The sequence below is a fragment of the Petaurus breviceps genome, unplaced genomic scaffold, assembly GCF_028583685.1.
Source record: "Petaurus breviceps papuanus isolate PSGF00001 unplaced genomic scaffold, PetGlider_PUasm1.0 90792, whole genome shotgun sequence".
NCBI lineage: Eukaryota > Metazoa > Chordata > Mammalia > Diprotodontia > Petauridae > Petaurus > Petaurus breviceps.
Window position 1 is genome coordinate 3,377,868 of NW_027187347.1, and position 21,785 is coordinate 3,399,652.

Below are 21,785 nucleotides of genomic sequence, written 5' to 3' on the forward strand. Positions count from 1 at the left end.
ATTCCCCACCCCCCAGTCAGCCGGATTCTAAAAGTGAAAGAAACAGACAAGGTAGGTTCTACAACATATTTCTAGGATAAACGTGTTTTGTATGAGGCTTTATAGACTGTCTCATGCCAACCATTTGTGCCATGCAATGTCAGTTTCCCAAGTCCAATTTGTATGATACAGCAGCACAAAAGATGACCTTCAAACTTTCCTGATGTGTACAGAGCAGAGGTAATTTCTAACATATAATTATGATATAATTGTATTCACTGTTTTTTTTTAATTCCCAGGGGTTCTAAGGCTTGGTTGTACAATGTTACTATTTTACCTATTCCCAGATCTATATTTCAGTATCTATGAGATTGGTTTAGGGGCAAAGGAGAGTGAAAGGAACCGGGTGGAGGTCTGGCTCATCTCATGGCAAACTTTGGCCACCATGTCACCATTCCTACTCAGTAAATTCCAATGGCTTTCTGTTACCTCTGGGATCAAATATAAAGTTGTTCATTACCTTGCTTCAACCTATTTTTCCAGTCTTATTACACAATATTCAGTTCCACACATTCTACGGCTCAGTCACACTGGCTTTCTTACTGTGTCTCATAGAGCCTTCTACCTTCCATTTGCACTGACTGCCCCAGGCCTGGAATTTTCTTCCTTCTAATCTCTGTTTCCTGGCATCCTTGATTTCCTTCAAGACTCAGTCAACAATCACTTTAGGGTGAAACCTTTCCTAACCCTCTCATTTGCTTACTGCTACCCCCAAAAGATTGCTTTATATAATTTGTATATACTAAAATATGTTCGTGTTGCCTCCCTGTTAGAATGTAAGCTCTGTGAAGACAGTGACTCTTTTGCTTTTGCCTTTGTAGCCCTGGTACCTATCAGCACACAGTAGGTAATTAATAAATTAATGTTGCTTGATTAATTGATTGGCAAATTTGTTACCTAGAGACATCTAGGTGCCTCCAGTACTAGACATGAATTCAGGAAGACCTGAATTCAAATCCAGCACCAGGCATTAACTAAACTAAACTTACCAGCTGGGTGACCCTGGGAAAGTCACTTTCTCTCAGTTTCCTAATCTGTAAAACAGAGATAATAATAGCACTTTACTTTCCAGAGTTGTGTGTGAGGACAAAGTGAGATAATATTTGTAAAGCATTTTGTAAAGCTTAAAGTGCTATTGCTAGTGTTGTTACTGTTGTTTTTGCTACTGATGATGTTATTGCTGCTAATTATTGTTTTTAGTTTTCAGAACACTGAGAAGGGAGCCTGCTCTCAGGGTCCTGGGTTGGGCTTTATGAAATATTCTTATCTGGGTATTCCTAGAGCTATCAGGAGCAAACAACAGGGAGGAAAGAAGCAGAGAAACCATTAAATTTGTCCACAGCCTGAATTTCTGCCTTGACTTTTAATTCTCCTGAACCCCTTTCCAGAGTGGCATTATCTCTCTAAATGCGGTGAATAGGTTAAGAGTCACTCAGGAATTTGGTTTTCTGACATGAGGAGATAGATCAGGAAAAAAGTACAGGTGATTACCAAAAAGCAACCAGAACATCAAACAAAATGTTTATGCTAAAATGAATCCTGCTGCTGCCATGTTGCAAACCTTAGACTCCGTCCAGCTACTCTTCTTTTAGTTGGGGGAAAAATTTCAGAACATGGCTGATAAGAGAGTTGGAAACAGATGTGTGATACTTCTGAATGTAAGGGCTGGCTTACTTAACCAAAATAAACTAAAGGGGTTTATAGATAGGATACATTCAGAGAAGATTAGAAAATTTTCTAGGAAATTTTTGTATGTGTTATCCCCTAGAGGTACTGTTATTTATTGTTCAGTCATGTTCAACTCTTTGTTACCCCATCAACCTTTCTTAGCAAAGATACTGGAGTTTCTTCTCCAGTGGATTTAGGCAAACAAAGGTTAAATGACTTGCCCAGGGTCGCGCAGCTAGTACAGGTCTAAGGTTGGATTTGAACTCAAGTCTTCCTGATTTGAGGAGCCACCTGGTTGCCTCCTATGTAATAGCAATCACAAAAACATCAAAGACTATTACTTCTACTGAGATCTATGAAATTCTGATTCAAAATTACTTCTCTTCTTAAAAGACAGCAGAGGAGTGACTAGGTGGTGCAATGAATAAAGCACTGGCCCTGAGTTCAAATCCAGCCTCAGACACTTAACACTTATTAGTCATGTGACCTTGGGCAAGTCACTTAACCCCAATTGCCCTGCCTTCCCCCCTCCAAAAAAGCAAAAGACAAAACAAAACAAAAAGATAGGGAAGGAAGTGGGAAAAGGATGGATTTCCTGTGACATATAAATGCATACAACTTATCTTGGTAGGTGCAACAGGAACCTTCACACCTATTTTCCCATCCTTTGGTCTATGTGACTAAAGGATGGAACAGGCCATAAAGAAGAAGGAAATTTGATTCTGTCCTTCTTAAGAAGGGAAGGAAGAAAAACATAAGAGGGACAAAGTCCCAGAAATAAAAAGTGGGTCCAGAAGCAAACTTCCACTCACTTCTGTACCTTATTTAGACTTGTGACTTTACCACTTGAAATAAAACTGGTCCCTTCATTGCTCAATCCAACCTTTTCTCAGATCACATTCTTCTGACCTCTCTGAAACTTGTATCCATGCCCTCATCCACTATGCTCTCTAGATATTTTTTTGTTTATTTGTTTGGTTTTTGACATTGTTCTCCTAACCCTATCTGATTACTCCTTCTCACTGGGCTTGCCTATATCATCACCAACATGATCATGATCATGATCATGATCATCACCATCATCATCATCATCATCATCATCATCATCATCATCATCATCTATGTTGTTCTTAGTCTTCTTCTCTGGAGCCAAATGAAAAACCTCTACATGACAGCTGTGGGGTACTGATTGGGGAAAAAAACATAAAATACAGTAATAAATAAAAAAACATAAAAACTGAAACTCTGTGAAAGGTGGAAGCCCTCACATGGTGATATATTTACAGTCATAAATTAAGTACTGAATTATATTTTAGACACTGAGTCATAACTTAAGATACAATGGCCTATGAAAGTCAAAAAAAGAATATTGTGACTGGTAGGTGACCATTTAATGATCTACACACAAACTTATGTTTGGCTATAGCATTGACTTAATTCCCATCTCATCGCTAAACAAAAAAAGCCAAAATATTCACTAATCAGTAGAGATGTAATCTCTAACTCCTCTTGCTTTTGTCTGTTTTCTATAATTACCATGGTGATTTTGGGGGTTCTTAGCAGAGATCCACTGAACTGTCTGGCTATCACCCCAGACAAAAGATTGTCCCTGTTTTGTAAGTATTCATAATGATTGATTAAACTATTACCTATAATCAGTCTAGAGCTCCATGGTCTCTTCCTCCAGTATTAAAAGATCACCCCATGGTTATAGGGGGGTGGGATACAGGGTTCCCCAGCCAGGGGGATTCCAGACCTTACAAAAGTCTTTCAAATATTTTGACTATCATGTTCTCCCTGAATCTTAGCTTCTCCATGTTATTCCTGGCTCCTTCAAATGGTCTTCATATGGCATGAGCTTAAGGCCCAATAGCATTTCGGTTCTTTGTTGGACCCCTCCTCTGGATGCTCTTCAGCTTATCAAAGCTTTCCTAAAATGTGTCACCCAGAACTGACCAGAGTACTCCAGATGTGGTCATACCAGGGAAGTGTATAGGTTCCCATTACTCCTGGAAGGTGTTGGATTTTTTGGCTCTCCTTTGCTATTGTCTCTCAGTGGACTTTCCATCGACTCAGAATCCCAGCTCTTTTGAAACAAACAGCCTATTGACTAATCATCCCTCTCTCATCATAGCATTATAAGGGACATTTTTAAAGCCACTTAACCCTTTACATGTATACCTATTAAGTTTCATCTTATTATATTTGCCCCCATTCTCGTAGCTTGTCAAGAACATATTGAATTATGACTATTATTTAGTTCATGTCCCCTGAACAAAAGATGATCCCTCATTCATAGATAAAAGGATGCTTTCTTTTGTTTTATTTCAAATCATCAAGTACAACATTAAATTAATTTAAATTAGTTAAATTAATTAAAAATTAAATAGCAAAGGGCCACACCCATATTCCTAAGTCTTTCCATTAGAAACATCTAGAACCACATGAAGCCATTTTGTACTTCTTCTGAAGTCCAGCTAATTAAGTCAGTTCCAAATTCTTCTGGTTGCACCATTAGCATGGCATATATTACTCCACCTTTCCCACAAGACTATTCAGATGCTTTATCAGATGGTTGAATAAATTATGATATGTGAATATAATGGAATACTAGTGCACTAAAAGAAATGATGAAAAAGAATTTCAGAGAAACCTGAGAAGAAATATATGAAATGGTACAGAGTGAAGTGAGCAGAACCAGCAGCATGATTATACTCTCACAACAATATTGTAAAAGCTTTGAAAGTCTTGAGATTGCAGATCAGTGCAATGGCCAGTCATGATTCCAGAGGGCTGATGATGAAGCGTGCTATCCACCTTCTGACAGAGACGGGATAAGCTAAATGTGGAGAATGAGTTGCACATTTTATGGATGTGACCAATGTGAGAATTTGGTTTTATTGCACATATTTGTAAAAAAAAGGTTTTTTTATTCTCTCTGGGAGGTGGGAAGGAGGTGGGAGGGAGAGAAAATAAATAATTATTCATTGAAAAAAAAGTTTTAAGAGTATTAAAAAGCCTTGCTAAAATGTTGGTGCACTATAGATACAGTATTCCTATGGTTTAATTAGTTTAGCACTCTATCAAGAAAGAAATAAGCTAAATCTGGTACATCTTATGGGCAACTAAGTAGCACACTAGATAGTGTGCTGGGCCTGGAGTTGTGAAGACATATTTTTGTGAATGCAAATCTGGTCTCAGACACTTATGAGCTGTGTGACCCTGGACAAGTCACTTAACCCAGTTTACCTCAGTTTCTATACCTGTAAAATGAGATGGAGAAGGAAATGACAAACCATTCCAGTATCTTTGCCAAGAAAACACCAAACGGCATCATGAAGTGTTGCACATGACTGAAATGACTGAACAACAACTGCTATCACTTGTTCTGGAAACCTAGCTGATGCTTTGTAATGACTGTTTCCTTTTCTAGATGTTTAACCACCTCTTTAGTAATACATTCTACAATTTTGCAAGGGGTTGACCTCAAACTCACTGGCCTTTAGTTGGCAGTTTCTATTTTCTTCCCTTTCCCCAAAATCAGAATATTTGCCAGAATTCTCCACTTCTGTGGTACTATTTCTGTCCTGTATGACCTTTCAGATATTCCTTCAGTTTAAGGTCCTTTTGGTGAAATCTGCACAGCATCAACAAACATATTGTTTTTTCCCAGTAGAATCCAACCTACTTTAGGATGGTTTCATTATTGCTTTTGAAGCCCCAGCGCCTAGTAAAGTCTTTTACAGACATTAGGCATTTGATAAATGTTTGTTGAATTGTTTGTTAAACTGATCATCTCCTTAGAGAGCGATGGATGGGTGAAACCAAGAAAGGAGACAATCAAAAGCAACAATTATGAAAGGAGCTATTCAGCCAAGTCCAGGAGATTTTTTGTTTTTGTTTGCTTTGTTTTTGTTTTTGAAACAGCATAGTTGAAGAAAAGTTGTTGGGGGAAAAAGAGTGACTGAGACTGAAAGCAACAGGCCCAGTCTTCTTCACCACCCTGATCCTGGGCTGGATTTCCATCTACTCAAAATCCCAGCTCTTTTGAAACAAATGGCCTACTGACTAATCATCCCTCTCTCATCATAGCATTATGAGGGACATTTGTTTTGAGGGTTTTTTTTAATTAGTTTGTTTCCTTTTAGTTTACAGGATTCAATTCCACAATTCCTTGAGTTTCACATTTTGTCCCTCTCCCTCCACTCCCCCCCCCCATGGCGGCTTATAGTCAAGTATAGGATCTGTAAATACTTTCACATTATACATTAGTCAAGTTATAAGGATGGATTGTACCAGCTGGAATGAAAAATGGTAAAGAGGACATAAAACCAAATAAGAGAAGGAAAAAGATCAGGTATTTTGCTTCCACCTGGATATAAACTTAGTTCTTTCTAGTTCTTTCTCTGGATGAACATATTTCTCTCCATCATGAGTCTTTTGGGATTGACTTATATCACTGCATTGCTGAGAAGAGTCCAGTCTATCAAAGTTGGTCATCACACATATGTTGTGTCTGTAATTGTGTACAAATTTTTCCTGGTTCTATTCTTCTCACTCAGCATCAGTTCTTGTAAGCCTCTCCAGGTAAATATGAAGTCCATCTGCTCCTCATTTCTTATAGCACAATAGTATTCCATAACATGCATATACCACAACTTGTTCAGCCATTCCCCAATTGATGGGCACCCCCTTAATTTCCAATTCTTTGCTACCACAAAAAGAGCTGCTATAAACATTTTTGTACATATGGGTCTTCCTATGAGGAACAGTTTTAAAGCCACTTAACCCTTTACATGTATACATATTAAGTTTCATCTTATTATATTTGTCCCCATTCTTATAGCTTGTCAAGAATATGTCAAGAACATATTGCATTGTGACTCTATTATCTAGTTCATGTCACCTGAACAAAAGACAACCTCTCATTCATAGCTAAAAGAATAAAAAGGATGCTTTTGGGGGGTTTTATTCAAATCATCAAGTACAACATTAAATTAATTTAAATTAATTAAAAGCCACTTTCCAGTAGGACCAGGCGGTTACTATGGGGCTGAAAGAATCATGACTATTTAAGTGCTTAGAGGCATAGGCCCATTAAGGCCATTAATCGCTTCAATACAATGATAAATGAAACAAAATCTCAGGAGGTACTAGTTCCCAGAAAATGTTGTTATAAATGAGTGATCAGGTAGATGTTATTACAATGGTGTTTTCTAAAATTACCATGTGGAAGTCAGTTATAATATACTAACAATACTGCCATGAAATGAGGTCAGTTGGACATTGGTAGATGGGAATATGTCTATGCTGGTCAGGAAGAGTATAAAATCAAGAGAAGTGGGAATGAAAAGGTTTATTCTACTAAAATATTCTTAGAATATTTTGATAACATAAATAGTAGTGTTATTTTATGCATATTTCTGGACTGGGCCTGGGATTTCATTCATGTAGAGAACTCTCATTAGCCAGCTAACAAGGCAGATTATCATCCCTGCTCTGTAATTTAGTCTTGGAAAATTGACTGGGGCAACTGAGAAGTTAAGTGAACTTTCTTATAGTGTCACACAGTTAATACGTGTCAAAAGTGGAACTTGAACTCAGATCTTCCTGACTTCAGCTCTCTATCCACTATACTCATATTACTGTGCACATTAGAATCAGGAGGAGCAGTACTATTTGCCATAGGATCTTAAGGAAGGATCTACCATGAGCCTTTAATTTTTGAAATGTGACATTGGTTTGTTATTGCTGTTAGTCTTGTTGTTGCGGTGGGGAAGGCAGAGTTAAGTGACTTGCCCAGGGTCACACAGCTAGTAAGTGTCTGAGGTCAGATTTAAACTCAGGTCTTCCTGATTCCAAGGTCAGTGCTCTATCTACTCAGCCATCCAGCTGCCCCTTTTGTTTTGTTGTTGTTTGGGAGGGGGGAGGCAACCAGGGTTAAATGTGAAGTCTGACATTGTGAGAAGAAAAAGGAAAAGAGAGAAAAAAAGGACATTGAAGCAGGGTCCAAGATAGTATGATAGCTTATTTTTATTTAAATTTAGGTTTTAAAGAAAGAATGTTTAATACTAGAGGAAGTGATGATGTAACAGCGTGATTAAAATTATATGAAAGTGATGGTCTTTGGTATTTAATTTTCAATGTTTTCTCTCCAAATGCTCACTTGTTTCAAGTTCAGCTCTGATTGGTAGCCATGTAGCTGGTGGTATTTTGGTATCATCTGGTCTCCGGTTCCTATGGAATGGGGAGTGTTTATTCCTCTTCATAAACCTGAAATAGAAGGGGTGGGAAATGGGGGGTTAGTGCGCTGTATTATGAATAATAATTGTGTTTCTTCATCAATGAAAAAAAGGAAAAAGAAAAAGGAAGCTTTGTTTCTACCCTGCCCATGCCCCTTGGTTAGGTCTCCATTTACAGCTGGGTAGCACAGTGGATAGAACATGGGTCTGGAATCAGGAAGAAACCTTAGACACTTACTAGCTGTGTGACCCTAGGTAAACTCACTTAACCCTGTTTGCCTCTATAGAGGTTTCTCCTCTATAGAATGGAGGTCATATTAATACCTACCTCTGAAAGTTGTTGTGAGCATTAAATGATATAATAATTGTAAAGCACTTAGACCATAGGAAGTACTCTATAAATGTTAGCTACTATGATTATTCTGTGTCTACCTTTGGGGATATTTCATTTTACAAACAATAAGCTCAGATTTTTTTATTGTTAAGTCAACACCTCAGGTCTTTTCTTTGCATAGTAGAGCATTGCCCTTTAGACACAGTTCCTCCTTCCCTGCATCCCATGAGACAAAGGACTTGGAAACCCCTCAAAGTCCACCCAATTACTCCACATCCCTGTAAATCTAGCTGAATAATTTTTCATTTTGGTTTGAAAAAACTGCAAAGTTTTAAGGATTTTCTCCCATGGTTGAGAAAGCAGGAAATCCAGCGAGCCAATTATGGCCTCTGGAAGGTTTCCTCCAGGATGAAGGAATTCTTTTATAAAGGCACCACCAAGGTAGAATGGAACGAGAACTGATCCAGAAACCCAGAGACCTAACTTGACTTCTTTGATGGACTACTAATTCACTGGGAAACTTGGGAAGTCACTTAACTCCTCTAAGCCTCACAGCTGGAAGGGATCTTTGAGCCACTGGCAATTTCCCTGGCTATAATACAAGGGGGTTGAAGTTGATGATCTCTGATTTGAATTCTCCCCACCTCCAAACTCCCACCTCCGATTCACCAGTGGTTGAAAATATTTGTGACAAAGACAGATGCTTTCCAATTGCTTTGAGTCCTTCCACCCCCCCCCCCCCACACACACACAGTTGATTTTGTGCTTGAGGGACAGATATGGTATTTCCCCCTAAACAAACTGTTGTAGGCCAGAGTCAGATATATGTATGTTATGAAAGGAGCAGTCCCTGTGATGCAGACTGTATTTCAAGTCGCTGGGCTGGGATGAAGAGGATTACAGGCCATGTTAGAACTAACAAATACTGCTAGATGACAGACCCTGACATGTGAGCAGCCAGAGGAAAAAGGTTTTTTGTTTCATGTATAAAAGGATGGCTTTGCACTGGTGATATAACCCTTGGTATCCTATTGGCAGAAGGAAAGGACCTAATGGGGAGACCCAATCCAGACCTGGTAGAGTTTCCACTCCGTGACAGCTGTACTTGCCACCCCTCAGAAGACATCTCAGGGGAGAAATCCTGATTATCAGGGTTATGGGCATATATCTTTGCCCTGTTTTTGACAACTATATTCTTTTTTCCCCATGTAATAGTATTTTATTTTTTTCCAGTTACATGTAAAAATATTTTTCAATATACACTTCTATAAGATTTTGAGTGCCAATTTTTTTCTCCCCCTCAAGATGGCAAGTAATACATGTACAATCATATTAAACATTTCTGCATTAGTCATGAACAACTATATTCTTATAAGCTAAGGAAATATGCTTTTTTAATCGTCAGTCATTTACGCCACTCCAATATCCCTATGTAGGAGGGTCCTTTGGGCCTCAACAATTGGTATCATGAAGGGTGGTGATCAAAAAGGGACTCCCTCATTCAAGCAATGACAAAAGGGGGACAAAGATTGGAGAAGGGGGACATTAGCCCATGGCATCTGATGGAGCAAGAGATCTGGGTAGTTTTAGAGAAATCCCATTAGTGGGACAAGATTAGGTGCTTTGTCAAACCTGGGGAGTGGGGTAGAATGGATGAAAAAAAGCTGGAGGAGTCCTGCATGTTTGCAGGAGAGAGAAAATTTTTAATCTGTTTGAAACTTTAGCTTGAATCCTTCAACAACAGAAATAGCTCCGACAAGCTGCCCTGAGTCGCTCTTCCTCAGAGAGGCTGTTCTATTTTATCTGTTGTTTGTTATATAGAATTAGTGTGTATGCTGTCAATAGTGTCTGTGTAGTCTGTGTTTGTTTATCTGGGTGGAGCTGCTTTTTTCTTGTGATGTGGGTAGGCAAAAGAAAAAGGGTAATTAGAAGAAGTGAGGGGTTTTTTTTCTTTGCTTTGTTTTAACAAAAAGTTTCTAAACTTTTAAAAGATAGAATCTTTTTCTGTATTCCAATTAGTTCTCTTGGTATGGCAAGAGAAAGATAAAGGAAAATCTATCTCTTCCTGCATATGCAGAGATTAGTATTGAAAAGTAAAGAGAGACTAAATCTATAAGTAAAGTCAGGTATAATCTTTTTAAATAACGTGGATTTCCAAATTGTGATAGGGATGGCTAAAGTGGAAATTTTGTGGAATTTGTATGTACAAATGCACTCAGAACTCTCTCTTCTTTTTCCCCAGAGACAGGACTCTTTTTATGCTTTTTAAATTTTTCATCGTTAGGAAAGGGGAAAGATTTATAATTGGGACCTTTGTCACTGAGTCTGATGAAATAACTCTTCCCAAATCCAGACCATTACCAAACGATTGGTGTGTCCTAATGTTAATTTTTGTAATCTGAGCACCATGTTGGTTTAAGAATTAATTTACTTTTTAGCAGAAGTACAGAAGACCTTGAGTGTCTATAAAAGAGGTCCATTATAACATACCATTTTCTCAGTTCTCTGGAAAAAAAAAACACAATACTTTCAACAGGAACGTGTGTGGGGTAACAAGAGCTTTTGTTAATTTTAAATCTAAGCCTGCATAATTAGGAAATTGGCTTTTGGATTTTTAAAAGCTTAAAACAAATTAAATCAGAAAGGGCCTAGATAAAGTTTGTAAATTTATGTATTTAAAGGTAAGCCTTTCCAATGAATTTTGTCAACCCCCTTCAAATACATGCACACACACACATAAACACTCTCACACACACCCCACACACATACACATGCACACACAGAGTTACAACTCCTGCTAAATGGGAAGATAGTAATTATGAAGCAGTTTGTTAAAGAACAGCTTGGAAGTAATAAAACGAATAGGACAATGAAATATTTAGAATGTAATCAAAGGTTGCTCATAGTAGATAAATAATTGAATGCTAATTGCTGAGTATTATGGAATATATGAAATATAACTGGACAAATTATAAATTGACTTACTCCAAATTTTCTTATTATTCAATATGTTAGTTATGTAATATTGAAAAATATGGCAAGATAATGAAAGAGCAGACTACCTCTCCACTTTGTGAACATGGGGAGTTTTTCAATTGCAGTAAAACACCAATGTTATAGGTTTTCATTCTCAGGCCTCTACTTGTTACTTTAGGTCAAAAACAGAAATAACCTTGAGGTTTACTGAGAGTCTCACCAGAGACCTTAGATCATGAGCAAAGATATTAAACATCGAGATTTAGAACTTTGGATCTGCATATCCCAGTTTAAACGACTTTTACTCTCTAGAGATTGACATGCAGCTCCTGAATTCTCAGAGATAATATCAAGCCATCCAGGTTAATCTTAACAAGTGACTTAGTTTTTAGGGAAGTGCATGAAATTAATTTCTGTGAAAACACTAAAATGTGAGGGAAGTGCATGAAATTAATTTCTGTGAAAACACTAAAATGTGACCAAATAATTTTTGTGATACTTAATTTTGACAACTGATGGCCATATCAGGATACATTAAGCTAGAAAGAGATGAACCAAGATACAAGTGTTTAGAGCTTAAACAAGATGAATGTTTTAAATGACTATCATGTATTATGTCATAATTGTGAACTTGTTGGTATTAATGTTAACTTGGGTAGCAATTATACTGCTTTAAGTTATAATTTACTATATGAGGTAGAATCTCTTGGGATTGTAATTCTGATCTGGTCTCAGTTTGATTTCTAGCAAGAGAGTTTATGATGCATAGCCAATAACCCATCATTCAGAGGAAGATGCTGAGAGGGAATGGTGCCTTGTACTTCCAGATGTTAACAGTCACCAAGGTGGATGTGCATTGATGGAGAGGTGGAGAGCATGGCCTTATGAAGGTAATATCAGGATCCTCCCAACTCAGTTTTGAAGTTGTTTCAACCATATCCCTCTCCCTTTTCACAGAAAATTCTTCAGTAAGGAAGGAGACATAAATATTTTATGATGAATCTTAATTTAACTATCATCAGGCATCCCTGAATTCACATTGATGAGGACATTAGGGTGGGAAAAAATGTCACTATCATTCCAGGCAAATGACAACAACAGCAGCAGCAGAATTTATATGATGTTTTAAGGTATTCAAAGTACTTTCCATATATTATCTCATTTGACCTTTATAACAACCACATGTAGTAGACTCAATAAGAACGAGAGAGATCAAGAGACTTTCTAAGCATCACAGAACTAATATACGACAGGATTCAAACTCAGTTCTTCTTAACTTCATGTCCAATGACTATCCCCTATGCTATCTAGTGAGTGAGTGGTCCCATTAGCTACTCAGAACCAGATTTTTAAATGATAGCCATTGTAAAGAGGGGCTAGAAATGCTAGAGAAAGGATTTTATACCAATATAATTATAATGAATAATGCTAGAAATGTTATTCATTCTGATAGTCATTATGTTGGGAGATAAAAGATTGGACCTGGCCATGCACAAAGCAGGAACAATAGCCCCCTGAATTATCTGGAAAATACCACCCAATTTCAAAATTTCTTTGCCAATTAGATGGTTGATTCAGATAAAATTTAGAACATTTAACTACATAGGAGGTGGTTGTGGTAGGTGACAGTAGGTATCATAACACTGATTTCATTGGGAAGGAAAACTATTGATTAGGAAGCTCCAGGAAAGGAAAGATTAGTGTGAAAGGATCAATAAATTCCAGAATAAGGAATAGAGATCTCTGAACCTGGATAACAAAACTATTTGGATTTCTGGGTTAATGGATTCTCCTTCATTATTAATAAGAAGCTTTATAGCCCACTTCTTAGATTTTGCTTAATATCCTATACCTAGCAATTATCCCAATACATAATTCTGACCTAGAGCAGAGGACAGCAGATGGCCAGGTCTTACATCACTAAAGATGACTAAATTACCTGGGTCACCATGATCCCAATTAATGGAATGCAGTAGTTCATAGCTAGGAGCACACATATTATAAGGGAAAGATTAGACCATATGATATTGACTGAATTTCAAGTTGGAAGCCCTTATGCTATGTATAGGCTTATAAGACCCATGGAAACTACTGTTAGATAGTAGACTTAGCCAGGTAGGTAGAAAATGCACAATTGTTTCTTTGCTTCATGCACAACAGACTTTGAGCTAGTGAAATTACCTTGGACACCCCCTCAAGAATACAAAAAGAACCCAGTGATGGAGAACCCTCTCCCCCCTCAGATCTGACAGATTCTCCATTCCACAAAGGTCATGCCTCTATTCAAGTTTCTTCTCCATGGAGAAAATGGAGGCAGAAGAGTGGGCTTGAAGCTCATCTGGATTATCAGCATATATCTTTGGACTGTGTTTGACAACTGTATTGAACTTACTTTTTTATACCCCCTACTCAGGTAGGGTCAGTCATTTACATCACTCCAATCCCTTGTTCTAAGACAGCTTCTCTAGCCTCCTAAGACATAAATCCATGTGTCATGTGAGACTTCTGGGCAGTCACTGAACTGAGACTCCAAAATTCCATTCCATAGTATATTTTTCTAATTCTAAAGCTGCTTGAAAAGCTTTTTTACCTCTATCTGCCTCTTTAGAGACTCACAAGTAAAGGAATCGAAATTCTCATGTTACAGTCAGGAACTTCTTAAGTCTTCCAATAATTCAGACTGTAGCTATAATATAAGATCACAGATTTGGAGCTAGAAGGGATATAAGGAGTTATCAAGCTCAAAACCCTCATTTTATAGATAAGAAAACTGGAAAAACATGGAAGTGACTTGCCTAAGGTCACACAGGTAGTAATTGTCAGAGGTGTAATGAACTAAGATCTTCTGACTTCAGAGCTATGGTTCTTTCCACTGTATTAAAATGCTTCCTATGCTTTGAAGATGAAAAACGCTAAGATTATTATTTTTTAAAATAAACTCTTGGGGGTGGCTAGATGGTGCAGTGAATAGAGCACTGGCCCTGGGGTCAGGAGGACCTGAGTTCAAATTCAGCCTCAGACACTTAACATAAAAACTAGCTGTGTGACCTTGGGCAAGTCACTTAACCCCAACTGCCCTGCCTTCCCCCCTCCAAAAAAAAAGAAAAGAAATAAACTCTTAAGAAAAGGCACTCCTGGGGGAAATTAGGTGGTGTAGTGGATACAGCACTGGCTCCTGGAGTTGGGGGGATCTGAGTTCAAATATGATCTCAGACACTTACTAGTTGCATGATCCCAGGCAAATCACTTAACCACGATTGCCTCCAAAACTTAAAAAAAAAAAAAAAGAAAAGTCAATCCTTTTCTCAAATGTCCTTCTGCACTGAAGTTATTTCTATTGGTTTTGTCAGCAATATATAGCCAATTCCTCCATCAGAGGCCTTATCACCAAGGCAATTTCATTGAAATTATCAAGAATAGTCTGATGTCAGAGAAAGGTCACTGAACTCGAATTTAGAAGACCCGGGTTTTAATTCTCCACTCTTTTGACTGCTAGTTGTGAACCTGGGGGCAAGATCATCACAGATTTCTTTCCACAGCTATAAAATAAGGGGAGCCCCTTTTGGCTCTGGATCCTTGGGTCCTATCACATCACTCCACTTAGAATTGTTGCAGGTTGATTGGCATCTACACAAGTCAAGTGGGTGAATCTGAATGGGTGTTGCCTTCTCCATCTGATTGACCCCTGACTTCCTGTGGTAATTTCTGACCAATCAAGGAGAAAGATCACCTTAGCATGGCAGCTTTGAACATCTCTCTTATGATTTCCTTCTAGTGCCATGATAGAGACCAAAGGGAAGAACCTCAGAGAGAAAGGGTAGCAATTAGTGCCATGATAGAGACCAAAGGGAAGAACCTCAGAGAGAAAGGGGAGCAATGTCCCAGAAAAGGAAAATTCTGTAGGTCGTTGCCTTTATTTAGTTCAAAAGATGGAACTGAAAGATTGAAGAACTTTATTGCCTCATATTCTTTTGGACTAAGAAACTGGTAGACTGGGTAGTCATGTTTCTTCCCCACTCCTATACTAGTTATATCTACCTTAGGCTCTGGGGCAGTGGCTTATCAGTATAATGGTGGGACATTTTATTTTGTTTTTTTACTCTCTTTACAACTTCAGACTTTGGATAATATAATAGTCAAACAGTAAATGATCTCAAATGTTACTTAATTGAATTCTCCCATTTTATAGGTGAATAAACTAAGGCCCCAATTTGGTTAAGTGATTTGCTAAAGTTCACTCAGCCAGTTAGCAGCAGAGTTAGGATGTATAATTACTGATCCAGTGTTCTTTCCTCTGTTCTTTTCCTCTTTTTGATGTAAAGGTAAAAATTGTTGTTGTTCAGTCATTTCAGTCATGTACAACTCTTTATAAGCCCATTTGGGATTTTCTTGGCAAAGATATTGGAGTGGTTTGCCATTTCCTTCTGCAGTTCATTTCACAGATGAGGAAACTGAGGCAAACAGGGTTATTTGTCTAGGATCACACAGCTAGTAAGTGTCATAGGCCAGATTTGAACTTGGGAAGATTAGTCTTTCTGACTCCAGGCCTGGCACTCTATTCACTGCACCACTACCTGCCCCAAGGTAAAAAATATTATCCTCATTTTGCAGGCATGGAGTTTAAATGCCACAGACATGGAAAATTTTCACCCCAGTAATTCAGGGACAGTTAGATAAAACCCTAGTCCTCTAATCTTAAAAGTTCCCTCAAAGCACTCTGTCACCTGTGTTTCAATTTATTAAAATGATAAATGTGCCGCTCCTTAGTAAAACACTCTGCAAACCTTAAAGTTCTGTATGAATATGAACTACTTTTATTATTGGGTGTTGGAATTTTTTTCCTTTTCCCTTTGTGTATGATCATCTGTCCACAGGGTATGGCCACCAAAATATTGAGACGATAACTGGAAATTACTGTAAGAAGAAAAAAAAAAGGCAAAGGAAAAGAAGAAGATCCACTGGGTGATGACCTCCAGGAAGAAGACAGCTCTGAAGGGTTTGACCCTCATCTTACCCAAAGGAGAGAAATGGTAGAGCTTTAGACACCCATCTTCTCTTTGCCTGGCAGATGAGGTGGTAACATTATGCAGCTGGGGACCATCATGAAGATCAGCAGAAAAATGAAGAGGAAAAGAAAAAGAAAAAATGACCTTCCCTTCCTCACTCTTGCCTTCAACTAAGGTAGAAATTATGGGGAAGAGGAATCCTCTGCCAACAGAACCCTCCCATTCAGAACTATAAATAACACATCCATGCAGTAATGGGACTCTATTTTCTCTGCTTTTCTTAATTATCGTTTATTAGAATGACATGCTCCAAGTGGAGAATCTGCCTCAGTATAATGGGGCCATCATGCTACAATTTCCTAGGTTTTCTCAGTGGGAGATAGGAACCAAGAGAATGAGACACTACACAGATACACGCCCACGTGTACACACACGCACACACACACACACACACACACTGACACCATTCATGTTTTATGACCCTTTGACAACCACGTTATATTTTTAAAGTACAATTAGAACTGTTTGACATTCCAAGCAACTCCCATCTAATGCCTGTCAATCAACCTTTCTTGCAGGGCTGATGATTGTCATTTGACACAGATTATCCTAGGCCCACAACACTGCAATGGATCCTGAAAGAAATTAGGCATGTCAGGAATCTAATAAAAATTAAAAGTGTATCCCTGTAGAACTGGTCTGGGCCCTTTTAACCTACAGAAGAGGCAGCAATGTAGAATGATAGAAAAAACACCGAACCTGGGGTTAGTCCACTTGGGTTTGAGACCGAACTCTGACCCTCATTAGTTACAGAACCATGAACATGTCACCTCAACTCTCACTTTCTTTATAAAATGGGGACAATGAAGCTCTACTGTAGTAAGGAAAGCACTTTATAAACCTTAAAGTATTATATAAGTGTGTATATATACATATTGTGTATATACATATCTATCCACATGTATGTGTATACATGGGGGAAAGGGAGAGGAGGAAGGGAAGGAAGAAGAAAGGAATGGAGGAAGGGAAGGGGGAAAGGAAGAAGGAAAGGAGGTAAAGAGGAGGGAAGAAGATAGAGAAGAGAGGGAGAGTTAGGTTTTTTCAAAGTTTTCATAAGCTAGGTCCATAAAATTGCGTAGAGTACAGAGTATATCTGGTGAAATGGTTATTATGTGAGCCTTTGTATATGCGACGTACCTTTTTTCCAGTTTCTCTTGCTTTAGCCCTAAGTTTGTTGACCTGTGATTTGGCTGCTTTTACTGTCTCCTTCGCTTCACCCAGCTCATGCTTCTGGGTTTTAAACTGGTATAGATATTGACTGGCTTGTGCTTCCTGTCAAGAAACAAGAAGTCCCAAGGGCTCATATGGTCTCACACTTTTCTGCTATGACCAGTTAACATAGTAAAAAACTTCAGAAGTGTGTAACAAGATTACAACTCCTGATTTCTGAGCTAAGCCTGTGACATTTCAGATATATGCAGGAATTCAGCTTTCAACACATCAGGAATTTAAGCTACAAACAGAAAAGTTTTAAAATACCCTCTCTTAAATTGAGGGCCACTACACAGAGCTTAGAGATCATTTGGGCAGCTAGGTAGAGCAGTGGATAGAGTACTGGACCTGGAATCTGGAAGATCCAAGTTCAAATCAGCCTCAGACACTTACTAGCTCTATGACCTGGGAAAGTCACTTGATCCTGTTTGCCTTGGTTTCCAAGTCTTTAAAATGAGATGGAGAAGGAAATGGCAAATCACTCCAGTGTCTTTGCCAAGAAAACCTCAAATGGGGTCACAAAGAGTTGGACATGACTGAACAACAACAGAGATCATTTAATCCAACTCCCTCATTTTGCAGATGAGGAAACTGAGACCCAATAGGGAACTGAGGAAGTTTAAACCCAATAGGTTTAAGTGCTTTGCTTAATGTCATACAGATAAGAATCAGAGATTCAAACTCTGGTTTTCTGACTTCTAATATTGCCCTTCATACTAGAACAGTGGTTCTTGAAGTGTGGCTTAGGAAGTCAAAACTATTTTTATGATAAACACTAAAATGTTTTAATTTCTGATATGGTAAATATCAATGGATATAATCCACATAAACAAAAGCTCTTGTGGGAGGGTCCTCAAAAATTTTTAAGAGTGTAAAAGGGTCCTGAGACCAAAAAAGCTTGAGAATCACTGTAATAGAACATAGACTTTGCACATATTAGGTGTAGTAAATCTTTCCCAGAAACATTGGTACATAATAATAGACTGAGTACATCCAATTTTATGTGAATGACAGAAAACATAGCAGCCAGGGAAGTAGAGGGTGACATGGTGAGGTCAGTGAGAATGTGAAATAAAGTGAGTAGCTCCCGTTCAATAACTCAATGTTCATTGGTATATGTGTTTTTGAAGGTTTGTATCACCTGAGCTTGTATTTGCTAAATACAGCCTTGTCTGTCCCATCCTCCTAGACCTAAGCCCAGTGGGCACAGAGTGCTTAGTGGTCAGAAAAGGAAACTTTAACTTCAAGGAGAAACAAAGATAAATTTGATTAGAAGATTAGATTTCCATTAGTGATTTGGTTTCTATTTGCTTCTATCTCTTTTAGCAGGAATAGGAGGATGACAAGCAATTAAAAGCAGTGGAGATGATTGCGTTGTTCTATGACCAGAATAGGAAAGTCTGACTTAAATAAGGCTTTGCTTAAGAGCACTCAGAAACAGAAGCCACAGAATGGGGAACAGTCGTGGTGAACGGGCCACATTCACTACGGCTCCCAGGGATGGGGAAATGAACAGAGAAAGTTCTATTTATTTAGCAGACACAAGTACTCAAGACACAGACAAAATACAGCTACTTATCCATATTCTTTATCTTCTATATTCTACATCTCCTTGTGTTTGGTCTATATTCTATAGATCTACATTCCATTGATCGATTTTCCTATATCTCCTTGTGATTGATTTATCTTTTACTGATGAATTTTCCTCTATCTCCTTGTGATTGATATACATTTTATTGATCTACTTTCCTATATATCCTTGAAAATGATCTATATTCTATTGAGCTATACTCCTATATCTCCTTATGTTTGATCTATATTCTATAGATGTATGTTCTGTTGATTGACTTTCCTATATCTCCTTGAGATTGATCTATATTCTATAGCTCTATATTCTAATGATCAATTTTCCTTTATCTCCTTGATTGATCTTCAGATATCTTCTTCTTCTTCCCTGACTGCTAAGCTCTCTGTCAGCCATATGAAGTTAGAAGTATTCAGTTAGAAGTTAGCCAGAGTGGTTAGCCAAGAGAGCCAGCAAAAAGAAGACAAGACTGCTGAGCTTGGTTCGAACAACTCTGGAGGACAGGTGAAGGGAATTTCATGATGACCTGTGGAAAGCATGTCATGTCTGTTTCTGCCCATGCCAGGTAAGAGTTATGCAGACATAAAGTACAAATTAATCTCCATCTAGCAGGAAAAAGTAAAAGGGTTCCAGGAACACATTTTTCCCCTTCAGGTAACAGGAGAAATTAAGTGTTCTTTGAAAGAATGTAATAAGTGGTCCACAGAGAAAATAAAGAAGACAGAAGAGAAACCTCACCTGAATCAGAAAGTGAAAGTTTAGAAGGGTCATAGAGAAGGGAGGGAGAATAAGGAGAACTAAACACTTGAAAGTAAGTAATGGGTATAAAACTATTCCTGGACAATGTTAAGGATAAGATGCTATCAAGGGAAAGGTCACTCGATAAACACAGAAGAAGAGATAGGTAATGGTGTCAGCTGACCACTACTAAGGCAGTAAATTATTGGTCTGATATATGGAGGCAACTAAGTGTGGCACAAAAGATAGAATGCTAGAATGCTACACCAGAAGTCAGGAAGACCTGAGTTCAAATCCATCCTCAGACATTTACTAGCTCTGGACAAAGCATTTGACCTCTATCTGCCTCAGTTTCCCCATCTGTCAAATGGAGATAATAATAGCACCTCCCAAGGTTGTTGTGAGGATGAAAGGTGATAAAATTTGTAAATCATTTTGCAAGCCTTAAATCCCTATGTAAAATGGCCACTATTATTATTGTGTAACAGAGATGTCTGCCAGCTTCTAGGAGCACATATACAGAACTGTTAAAATACTTTCTACTAAAGATCCATGTGGGGACAAATAATATCCCCAGAAGGAGACACCTAAAGATCATTGCTAAAGATTATGAAGTCCCAGGCAAAACACAGAAAACCAAACAAAACACCAGCTGTGCTTCGGAGGTTTTCAATCACTGCTACTAATTGAAGGTACAGAATTCAGAAGAGAAAACTAGATTTGAGAAATGAACAGCTGGCTAAGAAGATGGTGTCTGACGGTGGGATTTGGATCTCTGAACCATGTAAAATGCAGGAGTGATGAGCTCCTGGCCAGGACTGGGATATCCCCTAAATGGGCCTCCAACCTTGTGATCCTAATCAAGGGTGATTCAAACTGAAAGGAGAAGGGGACAGAGAAAAATCCCCCAACAGATCAGCCAAGTCGGGTGTAATAGAGGGCAGGACACACAATAGCTCATTGGTTTCTCTTTGGAGGAAGATCATCTTGGCATGGGAAGAATAGAATAAAAATGCTAAGCTAGGAGGGGAAAACAAAGATAAGGAATGAAATGGGATCCATCATCTTCAGTAAGTTCTTATCACCAAACCTGAATGAGTTCTGTCACAGGGCACTGAAGGAACTGCCAGATATGACTGATTAGCTGCAGTTAGCAATTTTTGAAAAATCTTGGATGATGGGAGAGGCACTACAGGGCCAGAAAAGGGAAAATACCCTGCTTCCCCTCTTTCTTTCTTTCTTTCTTCCTTCCTTCCTTCCTTCCTTCCTTCCTTCCTTCCTTCCTTCCTTCCTTCCTTCCTTCCTTCCTTCCTTCCTTCCTTCCTTCCTTCCTTCCTTCCTTCCTTTCTTTCTTTCTTTCTTTCTTTCTTTCTTTCTTCCTTCCTTCCTTCCTGCCTTCCTTTCTTTCTTTCTTCCTTTCTTTTTTTCTTCCTTTCTTCCTTCCTTTCTTTTTTTCTTCCTTCCTTTCTTTTTTCTTCCTTTCTTTCATTTACTTGTCCATCTATCTATTTATTTCTCTATTTTTTTATTTTGGGGCTGCATATTGACATATATTTGAATTTATTTTGTTAAACATTTTTCAATTACATTTTAATCTGCTTTGGGCAGCACTTGGGAATCTTGTGCTGTGTGTGTTTTTTCAATTTCTTGTTTTCAACATTCACTTTTATAAGTTTTAAATTTTCTTCTTCTCCCTCCCCACTCTCTCCTCAAGACAGCATGCAGTCTGATATGCTCCCCCATTTTTAAAAGGAAGATTGCAGAATCCACAAAATATAGACCAGGGATCTTGATTTCTATTCCTAGCAAAATATTAGAACACATCATTTAAGGGATAGTTTATGAGCGCTTAGAAAGGGAAACAGAGCAGGTCATGACAAACTAACCTAATTTCCTCTCCCCCCTACCCCCAACTTGGGACAGGG

At 38.3% G+C, this 21,785-nt stretch overlaps 1 protein-coding gene across 1 annotated transcript in view; it reads right to left on the minus strand.

The window, feature by feature from the left end:
- Nucleotides 1–7,962: 7,962 nt before the first annotated feature.
- Nucleotides 7,963–21,785, minus strand: part of MYH15 (myosin heavy chain 15) — a 100,578-nt gene continuing 86,755 nt past the window's right edge. Inside the window, 2 exon segments of the mRNA XM_069069910.1 lie at nt 7,963–7,980; nt 17,463–17,597. Of these exon segments, the coding sequence (XP_068926011.1) occupies nt 7,963–7,980; nt 17,463–17,597 (153 nt within the window).